At 38.9% G+C, this 20149-nt stretch overlaps 1 protein-coding gene across 5 annotated transcripts in view; it reads right to left on the bottom strand.

Moving 5' to 3' along the window:
* Cen (cerebellar degeneration-related protein 2-like) overlaps positions 1-20149 on the bottom strand; it is a 283194-nt gene that overhangs the window by 90074 nt on the left and 172971 nt on the right. The window contains exon 1 of one of the 5 annotated variants that reach the window (XM_083135894.1): positions 8063-8580. The exons of the other annotated variants lie outside the window; for them this stretch is intronic. Coding sequence (XP_082992020.1) covers positions 8063-8156 — 94 coding nt within the window. The 5' untranslated portion in view covers positions 8157-8580. Of the gene's footprint in view, positions 1-8062; positions 8581-20149 lie in introns of those variants that run through there. 5 annotated transcript variants of the gene reach the window in all.

The raw sequence follows: 20149 nt of genomic DNA, 5'->3' as shown, positions 1-20149 counted from the left end.
CGACTTGTGTACAAGAGCCTTTTGTCCCTCTGTTGCAAAACAGACACCTGGCTTACTTTCTCGCGCAGGAGGCACAAATCGTCAAATAGGATACGCCGCCACTGAAGGAGCCATTGAAGTGGTTTATATGCAGAGTCCTTAGCACCGAGGCTATTTGCATCCCTCACAAAACCTGCAAACCACATTTAAAGCGCGACAATGCGAGATTTCAGCAGGTAGGAATTTTTTCGACAACGTGCCTACGAGCAAATATTGAAGGTAAAGGTGGACAGAGGAGGGTGTTGTTGATCACAACACCAGCTCCACTTGCCAGAGCCTCGTTAGCCTTCAATGCTGATTCAAGGCGAACTACAAAGACAGGCGGTTTGTGGGGAGGCGGCTTGAAGAGGATAAGGCAAACTAAGAAAAAAAGAAACCTAATTGCAGCCGAAGGTCATCTCTACTTGGGTAGTTCCAGAGATTACTACTGTAGCGTCTTAATGAAAAAAGAACGTGCTCCTTTATTGTGTTCTAAGATACAAGATGTTGCCTGTCTACAAACCTAATGTTCACAATGATTAAGAATACAGGGTGGGTGGGCGCCTGGAGGGAAATTACTATCACACTAAAACCGTATTTCATACATTCCATTTCATCATAGAAATTTGCGTTATGGAGAATAGTATTTGAAATCATTCCAGGTGTGGAGTATTCCGTAATTACTCTAAGCATAGGTGTATCATATCTGTCTCCCCTCCCTCTCTGCCAGTACCAAAAGTTAGCGACCAGTGGCTGAAGAAACCACATAGGGAATTCCCCTCATCCCTCCAAATACAGCCTGGTAAGGGACATTTATAAATAACACTGATACGGATCATTGCATGAATGCAATAACTTCAAAATGAAGAAAAAAAAATGGGGAATTGCGACAAATGCTCCTCAGTTGTTACAGGATTGTCACGTTTTCGTCCATATCTTGACAGCTTTACTGTACAATTGGCACTCCCCGTCCCCCTTAAAATCAAGTTACAATAATAGAAATCACTGATGAATATTAAAACCCAATAACAGTATGACATCCTCAGGAGGGGGAAGAGACTTTGTAACAGGGAAAGACAACTGACGCAGGAGGGGGTGAGGACAGTGGCGTACGCAAGGGGGGGTTACGGGGTTTAAACCCCCCCCCTTGAGCTTGTGAAATGTTATAAAAATGCTGTGAAAAAAAATAATTAATTGGCCAACTTACCACAGTCAAAGATCTAGGACAATACTATTACTATCACTACTACTACTAATAATAAAAATAATAATAATTTGAATTATTATTTCCATGCAGCACGGAGAAAAGCACAGCATTCCAAACACATGCGTCTTTCAGAGAGAAAGCCTTGAAAATTAACAAGTTTTCTTGAAAACAAAATATGAGAGCAACTATGATTTAAAAGAGAGAAAACTTGTTTTGTTTCTCAGTTGCAACAATGTTCAATACACTGGCGTACGCAGGATTTTTTTTTTTCGGGATGGGCTGAAATAGTAAATGTGGACAGCACATGCCTTCGTTTTGGAGAGCAGGATGCATAATAAAATATTTCGTATTTTTCGAGCTTTTCAGTCTATTAAAATTGTATTCAAAGACAAAAATGGTAATCGGGACTCACTTTAAAAGAGGTTTCGCATTTACACATTTTGATTTTTTAAAGTTCTTAACGGATTTTTATTTGAAAATTCTGATTTTCTCAAAATTTCGGTAGGAGCTGTAATCCCATCAGCCACCCCTCTACGTACATCATTGTTTAATGAACATGTATTTTTTTGTGTGAACAATGAGAATTAACTAAAGAAAGTTCTTGGTTCGTTGTAAGCTGCTATGTATAGACAAAGGCTCGGCGGACAAGAACAGTCACCAGTCCGCCTTCCCATTGTTTACCGCAGCATGTTTGAATGTCTCTCTTTTAAAATGTCTCACCTTGTTGACTTGACATTTATTCAAACGACAATAAGCTTAACTATTGGAAAATGTTTTGTTGGCAAGAACAGAGAGACAATCCAGATGTGAATTATCGGGGACATTTATGAGGGGAAGAAGCCGGAAATATTCCAACCAATTCCGGGAATCGAACCCGGATCTCCCGCGTGGTTGTCAGACGCTGTACCAGCCACACCACCACAGCTCCTTGGATGAGTTCCATACTTTGATTATTTTAATTTATTTTAATATATTTTCTTGTTTTTATGGATTTTCTTCACACTTAAAATGTCTCACCTCGTTGACCAGACAATTATTTCGTAACAAAGAAACAAAAAAATGCTTCCAGAATTTGATAAAAATCGAATGACTAGAAAGTGATATTGCTCTGTTGCTTTCGTAAATACTATATTTATGTACATCTCTAGTACTTAATAGTAGTAGTGGTATTAGTAGTAATTCAGCTAATTAATTAATTATAAGTATTATTAATTAATTGTGATTATTATTTAATTAAAGTATAATAAAATAATGATAATGTGAATTTGGAGAAAGTTTTTGAAATAACCCCCCCTTGATAAAATCCTGCGTACGCTACTGGGTGAGGATATCTATAAAACACTTGATTATCCTACCTTTGTAGTCAGATGTGTTACGTATGGGTATAACAGTTACGTAAGCACATTGTTCTCATTGTTGCCATTATTGTAATTGTATTAAAATACACAGGGGACATTATGGGAGTACAATGCCTTTGTGAAACAATCTGAAGGAAGCAAAGGTATTTTTTTAGTAATTACAAAGCGGAACCTTTGTTACTTCAGTTTCCCTTGCCATTATTCTAATTCTTATGGAATACGGACAGTTAGCTTCACAGCGGCTGAAGGAGGAATCATTACGTCATTTGATGTCCCTCCTTCGGGGTTCCACAAAAACCAAAAGGTAACAACGGCCTAGTCTTCGGTGCAATGCAGCGCAGCCCACCAGAGATGGGTCATTTCTCCTCCCCTCATCTCTCTGGGTTCAGAGTCAAATCTGATAAAACAAATGCTACGATGCTTCAGAAAACTTTCGTGGAGATGAGTCGTACACGTATTTTAACGTTGAAATGCTCCCAACGGCATAGCTTTGTCATATTCTTGGCAAATAAAAATATGTAATATTGCATAGGACGTGACAAACGCCCAGAATCGTACAAACTGGTCCCCAATCCAGAGGTTTTTCGTTATATATATATATATATATATATATATAACACTGATTCTATTCTTGTACTACAGCTAAACTGAGATGACATTGGGTTAAACAATAACATATCACTTAAATAAAACAGGCTTTTCTTATATGCACATTGACAACAGGAGGCCCCAATTAACAAAATCGAACATTTCTGAAGTACCTATTTACTTGATCTACCTCACTTTATTCCCGAATGTGGCTTCTGCAGAACGCGCATTTTTTTTTTAAACAACTTAATAAAAAGTCTCTGCGGAATGGTACTTCTCTGCAAAGATTAAACATGTCCGTTTTGAACACTGAACACGGGCAAACAGTACGGCAGTTTGCCGATGGCAAAGCGTGCAAGCGAAAGTTTTAGTTTTTGCATATTCGTGCTGGATTTACTATTGTTACTTCTTGAATCTAGATTGTTCGATGTGTTAAATGTACATTCATGTTTTCATGTAAAATGCATGTATTTTCCCCCCAATAACAGCCACGGAATGTGAATTTTCGAGTTTTAGTCCGCTCTCTCAACCTAAACACTTTAGAAAAGATTTTGAATTGAATGCATAATTATAATACCGTCCTCGTAGCGCGATAAATACTATGGTTGGGGTGATGGCATTGGGAGAGGGGTGGGGATATTAAAAAATTGAAAAATTACGTAAACCAAATTTACTATCAGACTTCAGTGTTATCAAACTGATATCTACCCGATTGTTACCTTTCATATAGTAATGTCAATCCATAACAGTCAATTGTGAGCCCCTGTTGAGTGGTTGCTCATATTGAAGATAATTTTCCTAGGGTTTGTAGGATCGAGAAGAGGCGTAGAAATAATAATTAAGAAAAGATATTTGCCTTATGTTGTGCACATAACATACAGGGCGATCCGTTTGAGATGTCAGAAAAATAAACAGTTATGTACAAGATGTTAATGTACGTATCTCTGAGCAGTTTGCTGTAATGTAAACAGAAATTATGTAAGTTTCGAATGAGTGCAGGTGTACAGACTTCAGCCACGTGACGGCGCTAGTGTGCATGTACAAAAATTTCGACACTGTGCGTGCTGTTGTGGCGAGGACGCCATCTTTGTCTAGCAGCGCGGCTGAAGTATGTAAACATCTTCTCATTCCAAACTTGCATCCTTTCTGCTTACATTACAACAAACTGCTCAGAGATATGTACTTACATTAACCTCCTGTATATAACTGCCACTTTTCTGACATCTCAAACGGATCACCCTGTACTTCGAGAATCGTGACGAGACAGACGGAAGTTTTTCAGTCAAGAACGAGAACAAAATACTACAGGCGAGTCCAAGACTCTGCAAAGTTTTGTCGCGATATCATCCCTAGTACTGTACAAAGAGATAAAAGAAAAAAGTTCCATATCATGTGTAGTGTTATCTAACTTTCATATGCTTGTTTAGTTTATTGTAAGTACTTCCTGTTTTATCTAACGCTCACTTCATCTGTTTTATTATTTTTTTATCGTTTTAGATTGTGACACTGATAATTGACTGGTCTATTTTACTTCGCTTTTCCGCCACATTTGACTAATAGGGAAGATGAAGATGAGTGATTGGATGATTAAACTGATGAAGGGACATTCTCTAACACCCATGCTCAGACCGGGAATCGAACTTTGGACCCCTGACGCAGCACGAAGAACATCTAAGTTTCGCATTAAAAACGTGGGTAATTTCAGTACAGTTATAATACATGCATATTGTTCTTATTTAAAGAAGCTTGTCTGTCAGCTTCGATTTATAACCGTGAGCACATGATTGGATGGATTTGTGGAAGGGGTGATTCCCAGGCCGGAACTCGAACCGCAGGTGAAGATTACGAGTAAATAGAGAATTCTCCTAATACAGGGTGTCCATAAATTATCTTTACAACTTTAGACTTTAATAACTTGAAAACTATACTAGATAATTACAAACGGTTGTCAACATGTGACAAGAAAACTCAGTTTTTTGTTTTCCAGGTGACGCAGATTTGACGAAAAATGTGGACGCCACAGGAAAAAGCTGAGTGTGTAGCCTGGTTTAGAGAGACCAAGTCCGATACCTAAGTGCCTGAAGCAGCTGCACCTTGTAAGCATACAGACGTAATCTCTTATGCAAGACTTTGTGCACTGTTGCTCGTCGCATTGCCAACTCTCTGGCCACCGTACGCACGGATTTTGTCTGACTCCTTGCAAACGCCTGCCGCACCCTGTCCACGTTGGCGTCCGACACAGATGGCTGACCCGCTCCCTGTTAATGGAGAACACTACCCGTTTCCATGAATGACGTATGCCAAGCCCGAATGGTGGTTCCCTTCCATACTGTGTCCGAAAGTTTCGTTGCACTTTGGTATCTGACTTCGTCTCTATAAACCAGGCTACACACAGCTTTTTCCTGTGGCGTCCACATTTTTCATCAAATCTGCGTCACCTGGAAAATAAAAAAAACTTAGAGTTTTCTTGTCATATGTTGAAAACAGTTTGTCATTATCTAGTATAGTCAAGTCTAAAGTTGTAAAGATAATTTATGGACACCCTGTATTACCTTTGCCGCCAGCTCCACGCCGTTGCAAGTGACGTATTTACAGTCATTTTACTCAACTATTCACTCAATGGACTTCACACCAGAAGCAAAGGAGAGTTATTGGGAGAGGGGAGATCAGATTGTTTAGTTTTTCCAACCCCCCATTATCAGCTTCTGTAGAGGATTTTGGTAAAGGCTCAGCAGGCCTGAACTAGACAAACTCATTTTGAAAAACAGCTATCATTTTGAAAAACAGCTATTAATTATATTCCAAATTCTGAAAAAATGGATTTTTACTTATAAATCCTTCCAGAGGATTCACGTTAATCTGCGTGTGGGTTGCCTTCGCTGCTGTCTACATATCCGCAATAGGTTCGTGGATATGTAAACCTATTTTCAGTCCTGGATATCTACACAACAGCGAAAGTAAGCTACACGATGCTATAGATCGGGATAACTGTTCAGATTCTTTTATGATCTTTTTTTTTCAAATTCTCCTAGCAGAATTATTATCCTTGAATTTTGGAAGTCATTGTCACACGAAATTTGAACCTTCCTTAAAATAATGAGCACTGTTTGAATTTCGGAAAAAAAAAGTTATGTTGAAAAAACAACTTAAAAATTCCCTTTCGCAAGCATGCGTGTTTCCCATGGACAATGTATTTTCGGTAAGAATTTACAATATAGAGTATCTCAAATTTCGTTAATATTTGGTATCCTAACTAATTTTGGCCTTCTAATCACGAATCTTGTTAAAATACGGGGATCACGTGTGCAAATTGTACATTATGCACGGGTAGCCCCACGAACCATTTCCGGTAAGATTAGGTTAGGTTAGGCAAGCTTAGTTAAAATTTTGTTCGTAAAACAATGCGATACAGCTCTAAAAAAATGTGTGTATATTATATATATATATATATATATATATATATATATATATATATATATATTCCACTTACATCGGCTTTTTTTCCAGATTTTCACACGTGACCCCCGCATTTTAACAACAGATTCGTAATTAGGCCTTAATTAGTTAGTATACCAAACATTAACGAAATTGGAGATACTCTCTATATTGTAAATTCGCTCCGTATGTTCCGTTGACAAGCGACAGTAAGTATCGTAAACTATTTGGAATGAATGTAGAAGTAAATCGGAACCTTAGTAGAATGTATTTAGGGACTTTGCTGAGAGAACCAAACCTAACCTGCCTAATCTAACTACGAAAACATAGGCAAAATCTTAAGTAATCGCTAAAACTCCGCAGTGTGTGTTAACAGACGTGAATCGAAATCGAACCATGTAAAAATTGAATTTGTATCATGATGAAATCACAATAAACTAAAAGGAACACTTAAGCAGATGTAATTTTTTATAACTTGTAATATACAGATTATCTAAAAGAATTTTTTTTTTCGAAAACTGCTTGGTTGGTGCAGGCCAAAGGTCAGAAGGGCTTGTAATATTTTCCCCCTTCTCGGGGCATACGTTTCGCTTTAGGGCAGTGGTTCCCATAAAGTGTGCGCCACTAAATGTTCAAATATTTTCACTCAAATGCCACTTATTCCAAATATGTGCTTATTCTTTTAACTTCAGGTAAGCAACATAACCACACTAACTGAGCATTGCAAGTGTTAGATAGATACATTCAGACTTTGGCGTCGCGGAAAAATGTTGAAACTCTACGGGCGGCGTGAAACTAAAAGGTTTGGGAACCCCTGCTTTAGGGGATAAACGAGGCATTAAACCTTCCACAAATTCAATATTTGAAGCGAATTTCACCTTATGCACAGACCAATCGGGACTGGATCTACTGGTTAAAAGTGGGGTATGACTTAAGATGACCGGACCACTCTCCGATTTTCTTCATATTTGACATAGTTGCTAATTGAGGACTGCTAATGACGAATCTGAAGTTAAAATTTGTCGGAAACTTCTAGAAATTGCAAAATAATTGCGAACCATTGATGCTAGCCCCACGAACCATTGACGTGTGGTTAGGTTAGTTTCAGTTAGGTTAGGCAAACCTAGTTAAAATTTGGTGTCGTGGTAGTATCAGGAATATAGTATATATTTCATTGTGAAACAAAAAAATTCGCGAAAATCGACGGTTTCCATTCCGAAAACTAACGCCTTATTTTCGCTTATTTTGCAATTTCTAGACGTTTCAGACAACTTTTAACTTCAGATTCGTGATTAGGAGGCCTCAATTAGTGAGTATGCCAAATATGAAGAAAATCGGAGAAGGGGTCCGGTCATCGTAAGTCGTTCCAAAAGTAGGTTCGGAACCCTATGTGCCTCCACCGGGTTTCGAACCAAGGACCCAATTCAATATTAGGAGAAAAATATTCGAGACTTACCCTCGGGACCTCTCAGGCATTCCAGCTCGATCGTGTAGTCCCAATACTCCAGAGAATTCGGTCCGGCGACTTCCCAAGTCTTTTTCTCACTCATTTTCCCTTCTTTTTTTTTTTGGTCGAATGCACGAACGACCGACACTCGAAACAGACCAGAATCACTTCTATTTCACGCCGAAACGACCAACACTTGATGCACTGATAAAAATCTTCCTTTCGCCGAACCCAAAGCACACAATTCGATCCGGGAATGCAGTGGCCCCTTCTCTCGCTATGTCGAAACGTCAAACTGGACTTCCTTTCTACATGGCTCCGTGGAACACTCGATCCGACCGCCTGCCTGCCTGGCACCGACTGACTGCACTCGACTGCTTGCTCTGCCTACCAGGCGAAAGTTTATTAAACACTGTGTCCTGCACCCATTTTTTTTCTTTGTAAACGCGATTTTTTTTTCCTTCACCCTACTTCCTGCAATGCGGAGCACCGTCGGCGTGGAGTTGGAGACGAGGAACTGAAGATCAACAGTTCTGCCTGGCCAGCTGGTGAAATGCACATTGCGCTCGATGCGACATCTACCGATCGAAAGTTCCGTTACCGTGGCAACGGCAGACGCCGAGCGTTCAGAGCGCACCCAGGAGATAACTGACACGAGTTAAGATGTGACGATGCTGCTTCATCTTAAAGAAACAGCGCTCACCGTGAAAGAATATCGAGACCAGTGTTAATTTCCTCTTGCGCACTGGTGGATACGGGGGGAGGTTGGAGGTATATCGTCGCACAAATGTCCAAAACCACGAATGTGCAAATTTTGACTTTTCACCTAATGCTAACACACATGACCTAATAAGCAGTCACAAGTGGGTACGCATTTTACCGATGACAACGTTTATCAAACTGTGAATATTAAAATGTATTTAAAATTAAGATTTGTGGATCACACTTAAAACTGTAGGTTCAGTCCCGATTAGCCTATCTGTGCATAAAGTGGACTTAAACTAAAAAGAAACTCAAATTCAAAGTAAGATTCAGCACATTCGTGGTTATGACATTGGTGCGACGGTATATTCATTGGTTGACTCTCGATCTCGCCACAAAAGTTCCTTGGTTCGAATCCCCGTCCTTGAAATTGGTGTCGGTTGTAAAGTGACACTGACAAAGCCTAGGTCGGGATTCGAACCGACCGCCTGTTGTCGTGGCGCGCTGTGATAACCACTCCGCCCAGAAAGATTGGCGCACGGTGCTTCGGATTCCACTATAGAATGAAAGTCCAATCCCGATTAGCCCATCTGAGCAAACTATGACAAGATTTTAGAAACAATTTACATCGTTGGAGAAAAGGCGGAAGTACTGTAGGTAAAATATTTTCGTTGTTTGCGAAGTTTCACCCCAGGAATTGGATTCTCAAACTCATTTGGTTGTTAAATCGTTGTTAATCCAAGTATTTATTTAAAAAAAGCCTTAGCAGACATAACAGATGTCTGGGGGGGGGGGGTATTTGAATGTTGCATATTCTATGCCCCTCCCAGAAAAAAATGAATTCACCTATGCTTATATTTGTTTCATTGAAAGTCGCTTATCTTCCACTCTTGGCCAATGACGACGAAAAGGATGAATAGACACCTCGGTGCCTTAAGTCTTTTGAAGTTCACTTTTTAAGTCCACTTTATGCATAGAAAGGCTGAAACCTTCGGCTACGAAATCGTCAGTCGACCACTCAACGAGTTCTACCTAGGAGACCTAAAACAAAATGGATTTTATAAGTCTTAACTCTAAAGTGTTTTTAGTGACCATTTACGTCATGCTGTGAATGAAGAACATTGACAAATTTGGTAAAAAAAGTGCTCCCCTGTGCACCACGCCATGAAGGCGTATAGGGGGTGTGGGGGTAACGCCCCACACTTTCTTGATCCGGTCGTGAGTGGGGGTGATGTGATCAGCACCACGCCCCTGACCGCCTTTACCCCCCAGGGTTTCCCCCAGGTACCCATGTTATTCGACGCTGGGTGGGCGCCGGGGCCGCTTCCATCGTTAGAAAAGTTCCCGGATTTGAACCGGCCGGGGATCGAACCCGGGACCTTTAGAATGGTAGTCAGACGCGTTACCGACTGAGCCATAATTTCTGTCTGAGAGAAATGTACAAAAATTGCTCGAAAGTTGAAAGGGTGGAGATGTTATCACAGCGTGCTACGGCGCCAGGGGTCCCGGATTCGAATCCCGCTCGGTAGCCGGACAATTGCGATGATATTTTAAATCTTCTATCAAACTGAAGGGTGACTTAACACCCCGTACAATACCTCTTACAAGAGAACTATGGAAAATATTGACATTTTCGGCTGGGAATTTGGTTCAATCAAGTTTTTGATCATGGGCTAGAGACAACAGACACCTTTTGAAGTTACCTTCCCGAATACCCTTTACTACTCTCTCGTCGATTTTAATGTCACGCTTCTTCCTTTTCTGACTAGATTAAGTTCCATCCGCATGTACTTGATGTTGGTGCCTTCTGCTTGGCTCTTGAGGCAGGTCAGAACATCATGAATTTTTGGATGCGGTCTTCCAAGCCACATATTTATTTTGTTGTTCCAACCTTCTACAGCATTATTAGTTCTGTGGCGCCTTTGGTTAGGTTAGGTTTGGTTCTGATCGTCGCAACTGTACTACCATGAATTTGTAAAATGACCTTCACCGTGAAAATCATCGCAATTGTTCGTGGTTTTGGCTTCATCGCAATTGTCCTAGATTCAGCCTGGGCATGGGTTTTCTTTGTGATTGCTCCTTCATCAATGCCATCATATCATCACTCATCCTCATCGCCGCCGTTAGCCAAAAGTGGGAGAAAAGCGACACTAAATAAGAAAAATATAGAAAATCGAAAAGCTTTAAATAAGTTTTAAGCCTTTTCTTGGAATCGTATAGTCTATGTTGCTACAAGATACCAAAGATTCAACAAGTGTCACCTTTCTAACTATTGCATTTCCTGAGATTACGATCCCACATGCAGATTGAAGTTCGCCAGTGAAGCACCTACGGAGATAGCAAATACAGGAGTCACCTAATTTCAACTTTATAACCACCATAGTTTCGAAAATATCTGCTTCAGCTTGACAACCATCGTAAGAAACTTGCCTCGGATAACAAGGCGCCAGTTTTTACCACGCAGCTGCACATTTTTACAGCCGAAGAACAAAATGGCGCAATAAACATCAACACGAGCAGGCTAACACGTGTAATCTCCGTTTCCCGTACCTACTTCACGCTTGACGTAATAATTACAACTGGCTGATTGTGACACAGATCATGAATCTTCATTGTTAGCGCGTTTTCAGTCGCCGTGGTAAAAAGAAAAGGGGGTAAAGTAACAGTTTTTCTTTCTTTCCTCTGCGCCCCCTTTCCGACGTTCCCACGGCCTTGGGATATTCTGACCGTGAAGACTTTTGAAGGCTTGGGATTTGTACTAGGAGATGAACATCTGATAAGATGAAAGAGAAAAACAATATAAACAAACAAGTCGAGGATTCGAAGGTGCCGAAATGGAATATTGGTAGCTGTGGTGTCACTTCTATTCTTCACTGGGTTGATCGTGATCGTGAGAATGAATGATGATGGACTGATGAGATAATTTGATATCCATACCCTACCCAAGAGTAATCATCACAGGAGTATCGACCTGGGAGTGTGCTCTTTTGTGAGGGTCCTCCCGTTATTCATCTTCATTCTTGCGATTAATCAAAAGTGAAAGAAAAGCATTCATACATTAGGAAAGCACAGAAAACACATTTTTTAAAAACCCAACCTTAAACCAGGGTTGTTAAAGGTACAGTAATTGTAAATAAATTCAATTCCGGTCCGGGAGAGAAAATCAGCAACTCTAAATGGGTTCTGGACCGTAAAGAACCTTTTATTTGCAAAGTATTTCAATTCGGTCCCGGTACTTTTTTTTTTCGAATCGATTTAAATACGGTCCAAGTTACGGTATTGAAATGAAACAATACTCAACTTGGACCGAATTTAAATTGAGCGAGAAAAAAGGTTCCGGTCCTGTTATGGAACCCAGTAGAACCAATTAGAATTTATAGGTTCCTGGGCCTCTAACAACCTTGCATTAGACACCTGGATTTACATAACGGAACCTTAAAAGAGTGTGATAAGAATAGATTTAGTCCTTGTCCTTTCATCAGTTCATGTAATCACTATCTATACCTCTGGCAGAAAAACAAGAAAAACCCAAAATACAATACGTGAAATAAACTATTTTTTTTCATTAGATGCCAATGTTTACATCTGTAGAATATACTCACATGACTGTGGTAAAGTTGAAATTACAGACTTTATTACAACTTCGCTAATGCAATTTTCTTCTGTAAATTTAAACACACAGACAAGTATCACAGGGTCATTCCACGAAAAGTGGTCCAACTCCATGTCAATAACAAAATGAATTATTGTTGTTTTTAATTGCATTAACGTTTAGATGATTGTGAATGCATGTATTTTTCACATTTCACCAATAAAAGTCACTAGCATCTGCAGCCTATATGCTTCGCAGACAAATGAAGTCTAAATTTGCTACATTTTTAAAGCGTCACACACGTAACGCACTTTTGTTAATGTTTTTCATGCATTCAGCCTATGCCATCATACTCAAGTTTTCTTCATTTGTTACCAGACACCACAAAGTAAGGGAGGGAAGGGTAAAGTGGCCACTCTAAGGTTTGATGAATTCTTATCATACCTTTACCAGCAAAGTTATAGAAACATAGACCAATAGTAAGCATAATAACTTTACTTCCAATTTCTATTTTTTTTTAATTCTTGATGTTTAGAAATGTACACGTTACTTTCTTAAAAAAAAAAAGTATGAAGTGGCCACTTTGCCCGCCTAGGTTGGGTAAAGTGGCCAGCCCCTTCCCATTTTACCTGCATAGGTAAATGAACAAATCACATTGATTCAGAGTGTGTATTTAATCAACACAAGCTGAAGTAATACACATTAAGAATAAGTATTATGTTTTTTAAGTATTATCTTAAGTATGAAATCTTTACAAGATAAAGTAAATAGTAATTCGTAATCAATAGTCTTATCAATAAAGGATTAGGCGTAGGCCTATTTGCAAAATTCGCACTCAAACTCATCATCTTCTTCTTCACAACCGGCGCACTCTTCATGTGCCCACTTCTTACATTTTAAACATCTAATCCATCTTTCATTGCCTTTCGAGTCTGTCTGTTTCGTGGCCACTTTGACCGAAATGACGCCATTACAAAAACTGTGGTCTGACGTCTAACCTACATGACAGCGTTTTCAAACACACATCATTTAAAAGATTATTTCACGCTGATCAAACAGCACAAGAGCATATAATTATAACACTTACTATTATTTAGCTATAATCAACAATTTGTACCACTTAGCTAAAATCAGACTTGCGAAAAAACAATAAAATGAGTTCTACAAAAGTGCAGCCTCCCGCTTCAAAGTCACAGACAACACTGACAGCATCCCTGGCGACTGTTTCGCCCGGCTCCCGCGTGGTGGAAGCGCTATACAGCGAAGAAAACTCACATGGGCACTTTGCCAGCACTGGCCACTTTACCCTTCCTTCACCTACTTAATAATTCTATGATATCAGTTCATTATGAATATTTTAATCCAATCTCATGTCTATAACCTGAAATGTTGTGTGTAAAATGTTCCAAGTAACGCTGGAATGCCCCATTAGCACAATTATTACCCAAAAATATCTAAATCAAAAAATACCCAATGGCCAAAGAAAGAAAACAAAATTAGTACAATAAGAACTACAACCTGCCCACAATATAACTTACCGGCGAGCAAACGCAATTATCGAAGTAGGTGAAACCCAGTGAAATGTTTTGTGCCATAAAATCTCTAACATTCATTGATCGTTCATTGCCTGTCGTTGACCAAGTTTCAACGCACACAAAACAATGCTCTACTTTATTAGTGCCATTGTTCCATTACTTCAACTATCTATAGGCGAGATTATATTCCGTTTGAAGAGGTATCTCTGTGCTATATCTTTGCAACGATCAAGACCTCCTACAATTGGCGAGACCAATTTCGTTGTGCTGCAAGATCGTTTGCAGATTCCGTTTGAGCCTGCTCGTTAGATGGCAGCACAATTTGGTCCCCGTTCTTCTCTTTTTTCCGTCTGTTTCAATTATCTTGTAATAACTCAATCGCAAATGGGTCGTGGAAGAGTGCAGCGGAGCGGTGAAAAATCTATGGACATGTCCAGTACCGAGAAGTGCCTGCTGGCTGATTTCTATCACGTCATATTGTATTCTGGAGACCCACAATCTGTCTATTGTTTATTGATTTGCTTTATTTTTCTTCGCTTTTTGTGCCACTTTTGGCTAATTTACGAAGATGGGGATGAGTGATGACATGCTGAAATTGATGAATGGACACTGACAAACATCCATGCCCAGGCCGGGATTCGAAACCAGGACCAGCGCAATGTGCTAACCACTCCGCCACGACACACCACCTGTCATCTGACAGCTTACAAGTGGTTGTTTTATACCTCTGTTGGCTAAACCCGTTTCTGAGTGGGCACTGTCTAGCGTTCTATGCTGTTTTCCTTCACCTGTCGCTATTGTACGGGGTTGTAGAGACCCCAACAATTAAGAATTATAGATTATAAAAAACATTAGAACCACTTTACATTCCTATCTAAACATGGATGTCTGTGTTTGTATCCTGAATGAAAGAGTCGAGATTTGAGTTTAATTGATATGCGGTTTGTGTGAGGCAAGCAGGGGGCTTAATAATAATAATAAAAAGTCGGTATGGCGTCTGGCTGCAACGCGGGAGACACGGGTTCGATTCCCGGGGTAAGTGGATCTAATAAGGTCGGAATTGTTCCGGCCTTATCCCCGCATGAAGCGGCTCTGGGACTCACCCAGTCTCAAATTAATGTGTACCGGGGAGCAATCCTGGAGAGGGGGGGTAAAGGCGGCTGGAGCGTGGTGCTGATCACATCACCTCCAAACTGTCACATACCGAAGAATGTGTGGGGCCCTACACCTGCATGCCTCATGCCATGGTGCAAATTGCACGGGGAACTTTATCTTACTTTACCAATGTGTACGACATAGTTTAAAATCTGTTTTTAAATTATTGTGGTTATTTTACTTTACTTTTCTAAGTCTCTACGCTTCTATAAGTCGATCATGATAATGATGATGATTTTAAAATGCAATGAAAATAGTTTTCCTAAAATTCGAACCTGGGACTACTGCGCTACGATACCCACTGTGGCATGAGGTTGCCTTCTAGAAAAAAAAAACGGTAGCGGGATTTCGTTCAAGAGAATCGTGGGAATATTTCTGCTTTTGGTATATTTAAAGTTTGAATATATAAAATAAGCTATTTTTCTAAGTATTTATAACTTTATCAAGGTGTCAGCGTGGCTTCTTCATGCTAAACTGTGTTTATTTCAACCCATTATTGCAAATTTAGAATTAAGTTCATATCTGCAGAGCAACTCAAATACATACTGTTCAACTCCAAATTCACAAGTAACACTGCTTCTCTAATAATTTAAGTAAAATAAACTATATCAATAAATACTAGAACTATAGCCCAGAAAAATATAATTCAGATAATTAGTCTGAACGTGTCTCCAAAAAGAGATACCCTCCCCATTTATCTAAAATAACCCTCGTAGAGATGTCTAAAATTAACAACAGATCAGCCCCCAAGGTATCATCCAAATTATCTATATACGAATTACGTCATATCATATAAGAACCAACAATGTTTCAATAACAATCTGTAAAGAATATTACAATAATAGTTTTCTAAACTCCACTGTCAACAACCACAATTGTTTTAACTTTTCTATTATCGCTCTGTATTTTAATGTATTTACGATGTTCATTTTCCACTGCTCTTGTTCTTTGTTATGTACTCCTTACTTGTAAAACTTGATATTCGAATTTGTATCATGATAAACTTGTATGTACTGCTGTATTAAGACTCTTTAGCTGTTCGTCAGCAGGATAATACAAGTATAGGGTGAAATTAATTAATGACCAGATTTATATTGTAAGTTTTGTGGTACTAATTTGGTTTTTCTTTTTTATTTCAGGTGAATATAAAGATCGATCTTTGCAAAATTTAGTGGTGTCACATAGAAAGGTGGAGTGCACAACAGCGAGCAGCAATAGTGGAATTTTATTTCGCTAGCAATTACTCGGTGCCTTCGAGAAAATCAATTCTGCGATACGTTGTATTCCATAGAAACACAGGCAGTGTAACTGATGCTAAATGTACTGGTAGGCAGAGATTTGTGCGCAATGAAGAAACAATTGAAAGGGTGAGAGTTGCAATCACAAACAGCTCAAAGAAATCTGCAAGAAGGTTGTCACAAGAAGTTGGTGTCAATAGAGAAACAGTGCGCAAAATCCTGAGAAACGATTTGCACTTGTTTCCGTATAAACTTCAGGTATCCCATCAGTTGAAACCGACTGATTTTCAAAAACGTTTAGCGCTTTGCAACACAATGATTGGGCTTAACACTAATCCGAATTTTGGAGAGAGGCTCATAATGACCGATGAAGCTCATTTTCACTTATTCGGTTATGTGAATAAGTAGAATGTGAGAATATGGACTGGAGAAAACCCTAATGAAATCCATGAACGCCCTACACATAGTGTAAAATTTACTGTATGGTGTGAATTATCGAGATCATGGATCATAGGCCCATATTTTTTTGAAAACGCAAATGGTGTTAGTGTAACTGTTAACGGTGACCGTTACAGACAAATGTTAAGAGCATTTTTTCCCCCGAGTTACAGCGTCGAAACCCCAATTTTGAGGACATGTTTTTTCAACAAGACGGACTAGTCGTGAAACAATGCAATTATTGCAACAGAAATTTCCCAATCATGTGATTTCGAGGTTTGGTGACTTTGAATGACCTCCTCGTTCCCCAGACTTAACTGCTCCAGATTTTTTTATGGGGGTATTTAAAGTCTAAAGTCTATGCCACGAAACCAAACAACTTACTGGACTTGAAAAGAGCCGTAAGAAATGAAATTGACTTGATATCAAGTGAAACACTTTCAAAAGTTATGGATCATGTGTTTGTTCGTATTCAGGAATGCATACGATTCAATGGAGGGTACCTCAAGTCTGTTATTTTCAAAAAATAAGCAGTGTTTGTTATTTTCCTATAATTTCATATATCATACTACTTACTCCTTTACTTTTGTAGCTGCAAGTTTAACACACATAAAATTATACTCAAAATAAATGTGGTCATTAATTAATTGTCACCCTATATAAATAAACAACAAATCTATCCGAACAAAATGATCCCCTCTCTCGACAACTAAAATTAGGTGATACCAAAGACAAAAGCGACCCCCCCCCCCTTCCCGTCTACAAGAAGCCATCTAAATTTAATAGATTCTCCGGAGATACGTACAACTAACAATAAACCTATGAAATAAAGGGTCTTCCATCCATAACGAGGAAATCCTTATTCCACCACTGCAGTCAGTGCACTGATTCCAAATCACCGTGATTCATCCTGCACCGAAACTAGATCAATAGATACAGAAAAATTACTCTTTATCTTACCTAGATATCCTTCGAGAAGAACAAGAGAAAGCTCGTGCAAAAATCTCTATCGTAACTCTGGGTTTGCAGCCCACAGAACACCAAGTATAGGTTTCACAAAATAGACATCATTGTGCAAGAAACAATAGCAGTTGTAGGCAGAAATTGTCGCGGTTCATAGGAGAACGATGGTTTAAATTTAGGACATTTTTTTGTGATGACAGCAACGATCATCTTGCGCTTATCTTCTCACGACCTCGATCTTGGCCAAGTAATGATTCCAGTCTCAGATGAAGCATGCCACGAAAACTTGTAATTGTCTTTTCCGTTAAGGTCAGAACTGGAAAAGAAAAACTTGAAATAAAAAAGGCAAAAGCATGTCAATCCGTAGAAATGCCATGTCGATGAGACTTTAAATCCTGGATGTTTTGATGACGTAACAGTATATCTTAATCGGATCACGGGCTGTGTTGGCTTTCCTGTAGATTGTTTACGTTTATTGAACTCAGTCCAAAACACAGAACTGCTTTTCTTAGTATTCAGAAGGTAGGAGATTTCCAGTTATGTTTTACTACCTTTATATGTTAATCGCAAGAATGTAGAATTTCTCTTTAAACGGTGCAAAAATTCCCTTTTTCGTTCAAACTTTACTTTAAGAAAAATTAAAATCCCGATCACAAAACTTTATTAACTTTTATCATTATTATCAGCTGTAGTTGGAGAATTATAACTATTACTTCCATCCACTAACTTACTGGCATTAATATTAGGATTTACTAAATGGATTTACAATCAGAGTAATGAAGATTATTGGTAGCAAGTTGTACATTGGAAAAAATATACGATTTTATAAATGTTATAACAACATTAAGTTTAAGTGTTAGGCAAGATTGTCACAGTTATTTCCAATACTTTTTTCCTGAAAGAAAAGGTTTCCCTTCCCTACTCCTACCCTTCAAAAATCAACGTTTGTTATACAAACAATACTGATGCAATGTTGGTCACAAGAGTTTCTGCATATTTCTCACGGGATCATTAACAAATTTCAGTTTATATTCGCATCTATGAAGAAAGCACCACCAGTAAAAAAAGAAAAACTGGTTATTTCTAGTATTTTTAGTCGCATTTCAAGTATCACTTTTAAGAGCCTTTTGAATGCACTTTTTCCTTCACAATGGACGCTTTCACTATAGATAGAAGCCCAGAGTTGAAGAGAGTTTTCCACAAGTCTGCCCCAACACACACACACCAGTAAATCTGAACCTGATTGATACTTATCATTTATTCGGTACACAGGGTGTCTAAAAAGTCACTCAACCGAGATTTTGAACGTACTTAACTTTTGTACAAAAAGCGATAGAGACATGAATCTGGTATATGTGGATATTTTTTAAACAATAACAAGAAAATCATGCTCTACATCAGACATGTCAAACTCAAAATCTGAACTGGGCCAAATAGTCAGTAGTGTTAGATAGGGCGGGCCGCAAGGAAAAAAATAAATTATCTTTAATACTTTATTTTAAAGAATGACTAACATAAAACTTAATAAAGTATATTGAACATTCATTGAAACTTGACCATTGCTTCTTGCCTGACAGCTGGCATCTTTTTTCTGCCACCAACTTATCAATATCAGGAGACATCTTATTCAAAGCAGCTACTTTCGGAACACAGCTAAGATGAACGTCTGATAATCTGGATCTCGTTGGTGACTTGTTTCCTTTCACGAGTGAGAAACGTTTTTCACACTGGTAAGTGCTACCGAACTGGAAATTATTCCACAAGCAAATTTGCGGCTTTCTGGAAAACGTGCAGGTAAGTACTTGTAAAAGTCGGGGATACCCACTTCGCTGTACTTTTGTTTCAAAGTTAAGTCTCACTGAATTTCAATTAATTCTATCTGCAAATGTGCTACCACTTTTTCTACGTCAGTCGTAAACAGGGCTGAAAACAAGGAGATCTTGCAGTTTCAAATTTAAATCTGACAAGTGTTTCGTTATATCAACAAGAAAGGAAAGATCTTGTAACAACGTTGGTTGCAAAAAAAAAAGGCTGGTGTCTTGTTCTTTCATTTCCAAAAATTGGCATATTTCATCTTTCAAGTTCCAGAATCTTTCAAGAACCATAGAACACGATAGCCAGCGCACTTCTGTGTAGTAGCGCACTCCAGAATATTCGCTTTCTAAACTGCTAAGAAAGCAGAAAATTGTCGCTGGTTAAGCCACGGGATCTTAAGAACTTGATAGCTTTTTTCCCAGGCTTCATCACACTTTCCATGTTGATTACTTTTGAACACAAGACCTCTTGGTGAATGATGCAATGCACATGATGAAACATGTGTTTATCGCAGGTTTCACGAAATTCGTTTCGCAGTTTTGTCACAAAACCATTGTTTTTCCCGTCATTGAAGGGGCACAGGATAACTTTGACAGAGGTAAATCATACTTCCGCAAAAGTTCACGAACAGCAATAAATATATCCTCACCGGTAGTAG

The sequence above is a fragment of the Lepisma saccharinum genome, chromosome 14, assembly GCF_977018435.1.
Source record: "Lepisma saccharinum chromosome 14, izLepSacc3.1, whole genome shotgun sequence".
Lineage (NCBI taxonomy): Eukaryota > Metazoa > Arthropoda > Insecta > Zygentoma > Lepismatidae > Lepisma > Lepisma saccharinum.
The sequence above is the reverse complement of the archived record's forward strand: the minus strand, read 5'-3'. Positions and strand labels throughout refer to the sequence as shown.